The sequence below is a fragment of the Apteryx rowi genome, unplaced genomic scaffold (genome assembly GCF_003343035.1).
Source record: "Apteryx rowi isolate R43461 unplaced genomic scaffold, aptRow1 scaffold_45, whole genome shotgun sequence".
NCBI lineage: Eukaryota > Metazoa > Chordata > Aves > Apterygiformes > Apterygidae > Apteryx > Apteryx rowi.
This window is the reverse complement of record NW_020450705.1, coordinates 2,778,975-2,791,502: the sequence shown is the minus strand read 5'-3', so window position 1 is coordinate 2,791,502 and position 12,528 is coordinate 2,778,975. Positions and strand designations below refer to the sequence as shown.

The 12,528-nt window shown below is 41.1% G+C and overlaps 1 protein-coding gene across 2 annotated transcripts; it reads right to left on the bottom strand.

The window, feature by feature from the left end:
* Positions 1 to 866: 866 nt before the first annotated feature.
* Positions 867 to 11,851, bottom strand: PM20D1 (peptidase M20 domain containing 1). Of its 2 annotated transcripts, XM_026077179.1 has the most exons (12): positions 11,595 to 11,843; positions 10,750 to 10,982; positions 9,855 to 9,941; positions 9,121 to 9,254; positions 8,559 to 8,678; positions 7,693 to 7,768; positions 7,382 to 7,443; positions 7,040 to 7,118; positions 5,788 to 5,859; positions 4,269 to 4,437; positions 3,462 to 3,561; positions 867 to 2,608 (listed from the first exon to the last, which is right to left on the bottom strand). In XM_026077179.1, the coding sequence occupies exons 1-12, from the start codon at positions 11,707 to 11,709 to the stop codon at positions 2,479 to 2,481; spliced, it is 1,377 nt and encodes a 458-aa protein (XP_025932964.1). In that variant the 5' UTR covers positions 11,710 to 11,843; the 3' UTR covers positions 867 to 2,478. The 2 variants fall into 2 exon arrangements, with proteins under 2 accessions (XP_025932964.1, XP_025932965.1); XM_026077180.1 differs by lacking the exons at positions 867 to 2,608; positions 3,462 to 3,561; positions 4,269 to 4,437 and adding an exon at positions 4,444 to 5,037 and having other exon boundaries at positions 11,595 to 11,851.
* Positions 11,852 to 12,528: the final 677 nt, after the last annotated feature.

Here is a 12,528-nt window from a genome sequence, read left to right as displayed (position 1 = left end):
TCACAGAATGGTTGAGGTGGAAAGGGGCTTCTAGAGATCCTCTAGTCTTTACTCCCTCCCCTCAGGAGGCCRTTGGCCCTCTTTGCTGGTCATGTTCAGTTCGCTGTCCACCAGGACCCCAGGTCCGTTTCTGCAAAACTGCTTTCCAGCCGGTCGGTCCCCACCCTGTAGGGGTTATTCCTCCCCAGGTGCAGGACTTCGTATTTCCCTTGGCTGAACTTCATGGGAGTCCTGCTGGCCCATTTCTTCAGCCTGTCAAGCTCCCTCTGAAGGGCAGCGCAATTGTCTGGCTTAGATGATACAAAATTGGGAGGAGTGGTTGACACAAACTTGCTGAGGGTGCGCTCTGTCCCATCATCCAGGTCATTAAGGAAGATGTTAAACAGTATTGGCCCGATACAGCCAGAGTTGAAGCAAAGGTTTTAGAGCCTCAGTCACCTTTATAGAGRCTAGTCAGAGGAAAAGTTTCCTCCACCTTCTACTCATGGGGATGCATTTTTAATATGTGCTGCACCCTGACATACCAGTTTTGTTGTGTCTGCAACAGGAGTTTGAAAGAGGAATGACACCGCTGAAGAGCTGCTGATACACAGCTAAACAGATTAATGATGTTAGGACACACAGACTGAATGAAATAAAAGGTAAAAGATGCAAACTATTTACTATCCAGTAACGCATAAACAGAATTAGTTAATTTTGTGTAGAAAGGAGACCACGAGGGAGGGTGCAGGATTAAAGCTGGCTGGAAAATATGTGTATTTGTTTTGATGGAAACTTTACAACTTGCTCTAGTGCAGAACCAGGTGTGGAAATGATTTCATTGCAATTATACAGTTACATTAAAACACTAAATAATAATCAGAAAACAATCTGCATTCCTTTTTTATTAGATGAAAATTATGATCTGTTTTCAACTATTTAGTCACTKGATACAGTTTTAGCCCATTGGCTGTACTGATAAAATCAGAGTGCAAATAAACACAGAATGGTGAAAGGAAAGAATAGAAATCACAGTTCCATCGTTCTTTTTCAAGATACATTTCAGGGTATTTCAAGTGCATTTCAGTACATTTTACAATGTGAGTATAGATCAGAATAACCACCGACTCCTGTGTATAACTCAAACTCTGAAAAAGAAACAGGCACCTCGGCAACAGTGCAGCAGGAGGATACTTGGCTGGTTCCTCTAGCACAGAGAATGCATGTCAGTGCAACAGAGTGTTTTTCCACCCTGTCTGTACTTTGGCTAATATCCGATTCTTAATTCCTTCCTTGTTTAATTAATAACAGTAACTGCAGCTAAAGGGACTATCTARGCCAAAAGAAGAATGTTTAACCCTTCAGTGCTAACAAGTTAGGCATGCAGACGCAAGAAGTGCAAGACAAGATGAAACAGAGTCAATATCAATGGCCTGTCCACATCAGGAATCCCAAAGAGCTAAATCAAGAATGAAGTGCTAGAGTAAAGTGAACAGTGCTAGTGAGGCAACGAAGGAACAGAGAAGGTTCCCTGCTCCCACTGAACTGGAAGAAACTGAAGGGCTTCAACATTTTTCAGAATCAAGTTCTCAGAGGAAAAAGAAAGAGAAACATACTACAGAGAAACTGATTCAGTGCAAASAGAATATATATGAGCAGACAATACTGATTTAGTTTCCTATTTAAAGGTGCAGTTCCTTAGTCTGACACCCAGCTGCACAACATATTCTGGGCCTTACCAAAGAAAGAGGGGAAAAAAAAAGTCACTGAAAAGATGGAAAAAAAGTTAACAGCAGATTTAGCACCTCTGAAATCAGGGTGACTTCAGTTAAAGCAACATAATTATAACTTCTGGAGCTCAGTATTTTAAACAGGAGTTAGAAATCAGTGCATGAATGGGAGAATTGGCAGTACCTAGATAACACTGACACTGGTTGAAAGCACCACCTGGGAAAGAAGCCTGTACAAAGCAGCAGTGCGACAGACTCTTAGTACAATGCTACCCAATTACATCAAACCAGCACCATGTTATAGACTTTTCACACAAGCTTTTGACAGAGACATTCCTCRTGAAAAATCAATTATCTGTACAGGAGGAGTTTGTCAAAAGCATACACAGGGAGATTAGCTCTTTTAGAGATAGATGAGCGACTGCAAATTATAGCTTAGATTTCTAAGTGGCTACCAATTTCAGAGGCTTAAGGGTTTAAAGAAAGTGTGGAAAAATGTAATATCATCAGATTAATGTCTGCATGAGACTAGGGAGGCACAGAAATCAGGGTTATTTGTTCCGTTTTGTCCAGGTTCTTATCACTTTCTGGCAAACTGTGTATCTGTACCTAAAGCAACAACCAGCAGTTTTTCCATCTGTATGTAAACCACAATTTGCAATAATCAAATTCCAGACACAGCTCAATATGCAACACATAACGGCATCATATAGCCAGATCCCTGCCACCCCAGAGTCCACCTGCGTAGCTGTTCCTCTCGGGTTTTGTCTCACAGCTCATGGGAGTTTGAGTGAGGCTCTGGAAGCTTGTCAATATCACAGTTCTTAATCAGTTGAAAGAGAAACTCGACCTGTTTTTCATAAACCTCAACAGAGATTCTCTCATTCAACCCATGGATCCTGGTAGAAAAAGAAGAATGTTTTTCATTCCAGTATGCATTTGTGTGTTTGTGACCCACCTGCACATAACCAGCATCCTATTTGCCTGCTCACTTCATAAAGCAAAACGCAACATAACAAGACCACAATATATGCCAGATACTGCACTCTAACCATGCAATGTCTGTTCCTCGGGACAACCAAAATAATTGACCAATTCTAAGGCTCCRAGCCCAGTGACTAAGCCCACAGATCATGTGGAAAAGAACAACCGGTATTCCACTTCTCTGCCCAGTTCTTGGCCATTTTGCYCTGTACAGCTACCAGAGCACTCTACTCCTGCATCATCTGCACCTCAATAAAATGACAAATCCATAGCATAGAAAATAAACAGTCTCCTTGCATGGTAACGTTCTTCTTTATCATTTGATCCCAGGAAACCTAACCTCTAGCATTAAGGAGCTAATGAATTGGGAGTGGCATGTGCGCCAAACATAGGGATAAATCTCTTAAACAAGACCAAACACCAGAACAATACCTTCCAAACTGCAGCGCTATATATAGCATCCAGCCAGCCAWACATTATTGTATGAGTTCTGCTGTACTATTGGACGGGGACACCTGAATGAGGTCTTGTCTGCATCTGAAGTAATGAAGAATAAGGACTAATGCTCTCCCAAAGTAATTATCATCCTCTATTTGTGCAGCACCCAAATCTGCAGGAAATGGGTGGCCTAAGAGAATGTGAGGCAACAACAATGTCATGCCAAGGTATACAAGGTTGGGTTTCCTTCTCCTGCCTAACACATATCAATTTTCTCTTTCTCTAGTCTCCACCCCAAACAGCTGCCCCCATGCAGATAGAATACAGTACCTGGRAAGATCATCCGATTTCAAGAGCACTGGGTTAAATCGATAAATGGCATTTGTGACGTTAGTGAAATGCCTGCTGTCTGTGTTTCCAACACATGTGCCTGGAAAACAAACCTCAGTTTTACTTTGCATGAGAGCAGCAAATTAATGACCCACACATTTCCCAGGAGAAAGAAAAGGCATCTGATAACAGTTTTACAYGACCCCTACCTACACCAAAAGCCAAACCATTGAAAACAGTCCATGCTACATCCTGAAAGAAGAAAATTCTCTCTTCAGTAACAGAAGGAACTGAACRCACAGTTCAACTGTTCTAAGGACAGCTATGATACCTAGCATCCACATAAGTTTAAGCTTCAAAYTGCAATCCAACAAACTGTACAGAACTAGCAAGGAACTGTTAGCAAGGGAAGGGGCTGGAATCMTAAGGAACAATACAGAAAAGCAGGAATGGCTTTGCCAGTTATGAAAACAATACAAGAAGAGCTAAAGCAAGAAGACCTCCTCTTCCCTCACAATTCCTTTCTTCCCTGAAGAGATCCCTTTGTAAGCGCAGGGTCCAATTCAAGGCTCATTGTTTCTGTCAGTTTCCTGTTTGCTTTTYTACTTCCACTACTAAAAAACAACATTAAGAAGTTTAAAACAGAAAGAGGGAACCAAACTGAAAAGGAAAAAACAGCTGTTTCCAGTAGTTAACAGCTGGGGTGGAGAAATACACAGAAAATGGAAACAAAGCAATGGGGGGGAGGGGGGGGAAGAAGGGTGGAAGCTGGAACGGAAACAATAATCATCATGTGCTTGGTGTTACCTGGGACCACACTGTCAACATTTGGGAAAGTATCCAGAATGGTTCTTTGAAAAACATGGACTCCAAATGTCTGGTCATCCCAAGGACTGATGGGGAGCGGGTCAAAGGCCTCTACTATATCAATCTTCACTCTGTCATCAGCAACAGTGTTTCTAACTGTCTCTAGCACCTATGGGTTAACCACAGAGATTAAATCAGCAAAAGAAATGAGACACTGTCCCTTGTAGATGCCAGCATATGATCCAGTTTCCAGAAAATGTTTGTCAGTAGACTGCCAATTGTGGCTCCAAATGCAGATGCATATTTAGGACTGGAACTGAGTGACAGTCTGTCCTCCTCTTACTCACTGGATGGCTGGTATTAAAGCTAATATTTTTTTCCAGTGCAAATCAGACACATATCACTGTCTCAAGGTCTTCCTGAACTGCTGCAGTCCTGAAAGGCATGTGGTCAAGCTGCTGCTGTGTGGTAGCTAGGTCATCCAAGTAAACAGAATCCAGAAAAAGCTTCTAGAAATATAAAACTTTCATCAAAGGTTTGAGAAGGGAAGATATTATTTACTGATGATTTTTCACGGCTGTCCCTTGCTGGACAGTTCTGTCATACCTACTCAATTGCACAAGACTGTCTCATTCTCACAGGTCACAAGCTTTAACGCTTCCATTCCAAAGTCACATACGATCCATGTGCTCTTTGGCACAAGAATGACTGCTGAAGTCTGCTTGCTGTAACTGCAGGGCATGCTTCCAAATTTGGTTTGCTTCTTACTCTGTTCCGTATTCAGAAGAAATTTTAAATTTAAACAGAGTTTCTAAGAAGGTGGCACTGAATAACCTCTATTCCACTTGTAAACAAATCAACCTTGCTCACTTGCACTGCGTTCCTCACAACAATAGCCAGCACAGATACCCAGCATTAAAGCAAATCACCCACCCAGATGTGATGAATTACTCTAGCTACAAACCCAGGTAAAGGAAAAGCCATAACAAACAGTGCACTTTGTCACAAACAYGGCTTATCTGACATTTTTCCTCCTCCTTTGAGATGGAATATAGCCTGCATAAAGACGCAGTTCCCAAATCTTCCCCTTCCACTGCTTGTTTAAATATGGGGAGAGAAGACAAGAGCTTTCCAACAGAACAGACCTGCTGCCACAGAGGCTAAGTTCATCTCAGATGTGAGTGCTATTTTGCTCAGGAAAGGATGGAGAATAAAGCAGCATCTGGAAGCAGGGAGGCACCCAGCCTGAACACAGGTGCTATGTGCCTACCCAAGTCATTCACAAAATGAAAGAAGATGATTTTTGTACTGTCTCATGCATTTCATGCATTTTCTGTGGGAATCTTTAAAAGAACACACCTCAACAGCTTGCTGACAAAATGCCCAAAGGTATCGAAAAAATTAAAACCGAGGGAAGCTTCCTGTCAGTAGATCAGTCACTAGTTGTCTGTTTCAAAGGTTCAGAAAAGTAAATTACCCAAGAGGAGAGCAAAAAAGTAAATGATTGAGCAGACAGTACCTCAGTGGCCTTTTCTGCAGAATGGATCCGGAAGTTCACAGTTGCTTTTGCAGAAGATGGGACGACATTCATCTAGAAAAACGGATCAAAACTTAAAGTTTAAAACAGATTAAAATGCCAACTGCAAACTCAGAAACTGCTCAAACAACTCCAGCCCTCACAGCCTAAGGCTTCATTTTGTTCCTACTAACATAAACATAGTAATCTCCTTCCATACTCTGTGTTCAAATACTGTAAATCTCATTTATAATGCAGATAATTATACAAAGAAATATTCATTGTTTCAAGAAAAAGGAGGTAATCTGTTATAGAAAAGTTTTCTTCTTGAGATAAACCCTCTCCCTTCAGAAACTTTGAGAGACTTGGCAAAGTTTGTTTTTTTTAAACAATATTTTACCTGATGTGTCCAAAAATGTACTTTACTATTGTCATATTTCTTTTCCCCAAGTATGACACATGTAAGACACTTAACAAATGATGTTAGTGAAGACACATAACTCTTTTCTACAGAACGAATATCTATAGCTTTGTAAGACACCAAAGCTACAATCTTCTAAAAAACAAAGCAAGCAGGGTGTCACTTCTCTCCTGGCCACTCAGTGTCACTGTTCAGCCACTGTAACTTCCTTTCTTGTCCAGGGATGCTTTCAGTAACAGATTTTTTTTTTCAGGGAAACACAAAATAGCCTGTTTATTTTCCAGGACTATAGTATTTCTGGATAGCTGCTTCTCTTTATTAGGGCAAGACCTGGCTGTTCCAGCCAGAACCTGTTATTTCTCAGTCCAAGGTGCATGCTAAGCCTACTAGAATGATGGTAAACGTCAGACGTGTCCTCACAAAAGCGAGGCTCCATCTGAGCCTTGCTCAGTGTTTGTGACTGTGACGTGGTTTCAACTATTGTCAACAATACTTTGCAGGGTAACACAGAAAATGTTCTGTCTTGTCCATCCTAAAACAAACTATTTGTAACCCTGGTTTACAGAGATCTCTGTGAGACAGGTACCAGTTACTTCAGGAATGAAGTAATTTTTAATTGTAGCTAAACCCAAGCCACATATAAAATAAAAGTGATATTGGTAGTGATGGCACACAGGGTCTCAGACCGGGGCCAGTACTGATCTTATCACTAGATGCAAACAGGTGAAAACTGAATGTCATTCAGAATATCTGGCACCACTGGAGGAATCATCGTCCTACAACATTGTTTCAAATTGTGTCATGCCACATGGAAAAAAATCAAAATGAAGCTACCTTGACTCCCGCATTAAACATTGTGACTGCTGTAGTAGTTCGAATCAAGGCATTGGTGGAAGGTTTCCAGGAAAGAATTCTCAAGAAGAAAAAGAAAAAAAAGAAAAAAAAAATTTTCAAATAAGTTTAATATCTATAAAACAAAAGAATCACAATTACATGGGCAGTAAGCTGAATGAAGGCCTATTCAATTAACAAAGCACTTATTAACTGTAAAGCACTGACTTTGTCTAAACTATGAAATGGGATGACTGATTTCCTTGGAAAACTAGAAATGGCTAGTGGTCTTCATCTTTTAAGGGTGAGAGGCTAGGAATGCTTAGGAAGGATGTATTTTCTTACCTGCTGACAATAGGCGAAAACAGCCATAGATTGGTCATKACAAGATTGAGAGGAAAACTGAACTAAACAGAAGAAACAAAACCACAAATCAGTAAGTTCCTAGCTTTCAAGATGACRGTGTAGTCATTTTGCTGTGGTTGAAACAAGGCCAACAGGAACACTTCCCTGCATGGGAAAATGCCAGCTAAAGTCTTCTTTCCAATAAATTATTTCAACAGGAAATCCATAACTATGCTCGATGCTCATATACTGGGTTACTCTTCACTTATTAATATGAAAATCTGTGAATGAAATTATAGTTCTTTCCTCACCTCTGATGCAAGGTGCTCCATAGTCATGAGTTCCGGCCCGTAGCCGAACAGATTGGGCATGGGATTCTGCTCCAGTCTGCAGCAAAGCAAATGCACATTTGAAATTTAAAAAACCATTGGCTAATATCGCTCCAGAAGACTGATGGGAATYTGATTTCTGAATGTGGCCATGTATTTGAGATGCAACCACACTTTTCTCTCCTGACAAATAAAACTGTGAGGACAGCTTCACTACAGATTTCTGATCATTCCAGTCACATCCAAAGATTTTCTTTCAGGAACAGCTGAAAAAGTGAAAAAGCCTGACTCTTACAGCAGATACATAGAAATCTAAAAAAAAATAGTACACCAAATTCTGTCATATCTGCCCCCTTTAAGTTCTTCTAAAATAGATATTTATTAGACAGCTTGGTACCTACACAGACAGGTAACAAGAAYACATACCCAGCTTTCAGGTTACAACATCCTGGCATTGCATCATGTTTATTTGCTTGGATAATTATTAGCTGTAGGTAGTGGATAAACGCAAGAATAAATACCAGGGAAAATTTTGCAATCAGCAAAGTGATCCCTATTGCTACCGAGTAAATTAGGATAGGTACGATGATGTAGCACTTGTCTGGGTTATAAGGACTCAACAGATACTAGGAACAGTTGAAGTGAAAAGACACTCCAGACATTTGGCAATTCTTCCCTCATTTGGAGGCTGCATTTCTGCACTAAGTGAGCTACAAGCTTCAGCTTCAAATACATACGGGGAATTTACAAAACACTCTTAATGTAAAGATTAAAAAAGCTAATCGCATATCAGTGACTTATGAGATTGCCTGACTGTCTTAGATGTTAGATGACAGGGAAGCCCTCACCTGGACATTGCTGCTGCAAGAATGCCAATGCTTGTCTCCTTAGGAGGAAAGGATGAATGTCCTGGCTCCTTTTCCACAGTGAAGTTCAGTGTTATTGAACCCTTTTCTGTGATACCTATTCTGATCAACCATAAATAAATGAATGGATTAATGCAACTCTAAAGACATGGTTACAGACCATAGGTAAAAGGAATTAATCTGCTCATTTTTAAAACTCTGTAGAACCAACAAAAACAATGGGTCTTTAACACAATCTTTAAACCCTTGGAGCACTGATGTCTTGGTATTTTCTCCAGTGAGCAGACTTTATAGCGTACAATTAACACGGCTGCACTGGTTAAGTGGAACATTCTGCCTCTGTCAGCAAAGCTGTGATGGACAGCAAGCATACTCTGGAGGTCCTCTGCTTACACTTTGTGCCACTGCTGTAGCTTTAGCAATGCCAGTGCTCCTGCACACCTTGAAAACATATTTTGTTGAAATTAGCAAGGTCATTTCTCACAAATTAATTATTGAAAATGGATCACTTCTGTCATGGTTAATTCTGTACCCTCTTACTTACAGAGCTACTGGCTTCTTCACTCCCGCAATGACCCCATCTAGGATAACGCTTCCCTCATCTAACAAGAAGGAGAGTTTCACTCCTCTAGCTTCCAACAGAGCTGCAATCTTCTTTGCTCCCTTTTGACCAGACACCTGTGAGAATTCAAGCAGAGGAACTGGCCAGGTTAAGCCACACCATCAGCAAGAATACCGGAAAATGTCTTGCTGTTGACAGTGCCAGTGCTACAATGCAGAGAATGCAAGAAATCCCATAACGAACAGCTATAGAACAACCTGTCATTAGAAGGTTCTTTCTAGCAAAATCCAGTGGTCATTGCTAATGGCCTAGAAGCAGAAGAATTTACATCCACATTGAGAGATGTTCTCATCCATGAACATCAGTGAACCTTGTTTTGAATCCTACTAGTTCTTGGACACAATGGTATCTCAGAGCTATAAGCTCCACAGATTAATTAGTCATTTTTAAAGAGGTATTCGTTTTTGCTATAAACAATTCTTTGCCTTTTTATTATAAAGATGACTAAACAAAACCACCTTGTCTGTTTCTTTGTACCACTTATTAGTACAATCAATATATAACTATGACCATGTATCTGACACATGCATCTATCCATGTAACTGTAAGAAACACACAGGGGACTTTCTAGATAAACAGTGTTTAAAAAATAAGCCTTGTTGTATACATGGACAATGCATACAACTAGTTGTTCAGATGCAGTGAAAGAGAAATACCTCTTCATCATGTCCAATGCCAACATAGAAAGATCTGCGGGGTCTGTAGTTTCTTCTCAGCAGAAATTCTAGAGCTTGCAGAATACCCTGCAGGAAAAAAAGCAGAATATATTCTACTATTCTCAGGTGTCAGTAAGGAGAATAAAATAACATAAAAGAAATATGATGCATTCACAGCCCTTAAGGAGACTTTGTTCTGTTCACAGCTGAGCTTTTATTTCCACAACTCCTACTGATGATATTCACATTCTCTGGGAAACACACTGTTACAGTCCTGATCAATGACGCTTAAGACTTAGTGTGCTATACAGTATCAGCCTACATACAAAAGATACAGTATGGGCTTGTTCTCGCTACTGAGAAAGTCAATGACAAACTGCATAGGAAGCATGATGGAGTTATAATTATTCAAGGACCTTACTGTTCCTTTAAACTCTCTAAACTACACACAATTTGACTCTGACTTGAGCTATCAAAACCATTTAATTTAATRAGCGGTATGTTTTGTACAAAAAGTGTTAAGAAGATAGAAACACAAGAATGAGAAATGTAATCTGTGCTCTCAAGTCTACCCCTGAATTCAAAGACAGCATTTGACATAAAATTTAAATATGGCACTTAACCAAGTACATCTGCATCAATAAATACACTCTTTTCTGTAGTTTGTATGAGCTTTAACTCTGTTTTCTTCAGTAACAGAAGACCACTCCCATTTCACCTCTAGGAAAAGCTGGGTGAACACTGCGAGGCTTAGGAATTTATCATTAATATGCTTCATTTAAAGACAGCACGAGATACAGTATGTAAATCTCAAGAGAATAGATTCCTCCACTCTGTCTTTTTTCAGGCTTTGTATCTCTCTGAAAGAGAGGAGCCAATTACCAAGAAGACATACTATAGCTGAGTTTTTGTTATCCAGCGTTCCTCGTCCATAGATGAAACCTTCACGTTCAGCAGCTGAGAAAGGAGGGACATCCCAGCCTTCTGGGGTAGCAGGCACAACATCCATGTGTGCAAGCAGCATATAGGGCATCATTTCAGGGTTGGAACCCTGAACAGTGAAAAGAYGGCTATATGTTCCAACAATTTCATGTTGAATGAACTTTGATGAAAATACAGCAGGAAAGACTGTTAAGAAGACCAAAAAAAAACACATAAAAGAGGAAAATTATCAGTAATTTCCAATTTTATCACTATATACTCCACAACATAGTTATCTATTTAACCTCAGTAGGAGCACTGTAAATAAGATTGACCATAACAAATTTGCTTCAGGAAGCAGATACGCAGCTTTGCTCTCGCAGCTCTATCAATCCATCTCAGTTCTTATTTAAGACTTTCCTAAGCAAAAATGGGAACTGTTGTTCACAGCGCTGCAGCTGTTTTGCATGTAGCAATGATGGGGCTGCCAAAAGAAAAGGCTGAAACAGGGRTGGTCTTCCTCTTCTTCTGCTCCCTTTTTTTTCTTGTAATGGCGAGGTCATTTAACCCTCTCAAAGACCAAAAACATCATTGCAAAAAGACATCCGAATCTTATCTGTTCTAGCTTTGGCCATTGCTACCCCCAACTACATTGCTGCAAAGGTGACCTACAGATGCCATTTTTGCCAGTTCCTTCTTGAAGAAAGACAAAATAAAAATCTATTCCATTATATTCGAGAACCACACATTCTGCTCAATTTGTTTACTAAAATAAAATTGAGCAGCAGAGATAGCTGAGAATTAAAGTTTAGTTAGTACCTTCCTGAATATAATTCCCAAATTCTGCCAAGGCAGTTGTATTTAAGTCCTCTGGAGATATGGAAACAGTTGGGATTTTAACAGCACCTTCGATAAAACACAAAACAGAAATCATTCAGCAGTGAAATCACTCAAACAATATTTGAGCTGCATTTCGAAAGGAAAAAGTAAAGTGAATATTTTCTGGGCTTTAAAGGTTCTTTCACAGGATAGTAAGTGGAACCAGTATCAAAAAGTCTGAAGCACTTCAGCTGAACTGTGTGCACTCCACATACCTGTTTAAGATGTCTTTTTTTAGATACTTTTACTTCATTTTTCATCCAGAAGTGTTAAATGATAAYATTAGGAGTGCTAATGCGGCGCCAGAAGCAGCTGCATTCTGCTAGGGCGAACTAAGTCATATCGTTGTYGTATTCTGGCAGCTGAACAGGCAACTTGGCTGGGAGCTGAGGTTTCGTTTTTGATAACGAAGGCCGGACTGTGGCAGAAGCACGGCCACCGCAGCCCGCCCGACCCGCTGAGGTGCGTGAACGGCCGGGCGCCTCGTGCCCAGGGCCTGGCGGTGCCGCGACCCGGCGTCGAGCGAGACCCCGTCGCCCCAGCCACGRTTTCAACGTGGTGCCAACGGCGGCCGCCTTTCCTAAGGGTTACCCGCCAAGCGACGACACCAGYTCTTTTAACGGCGTTGCTCAGCGCACAGCACAAAAATAAACGTAGCTGCTGCATACTTGCGTTTTCCCACTAAAACCGCAAGTATTGAGGCAGAATCTGCCAGGTAAGAAACCTTCCGAATCCCGCACGAGGCTGGCACAGCCCCCGCCCCGGCTCTCCGCAGCCGCCACCCCCGGTACCCGCTCCCGGGGGGTCAGTCAGGGCGGGCCCCGTCACCTCGCAGCGCCTCCCGCAGCTCCAGCCGCTCGCGGGCGCTGAAAGC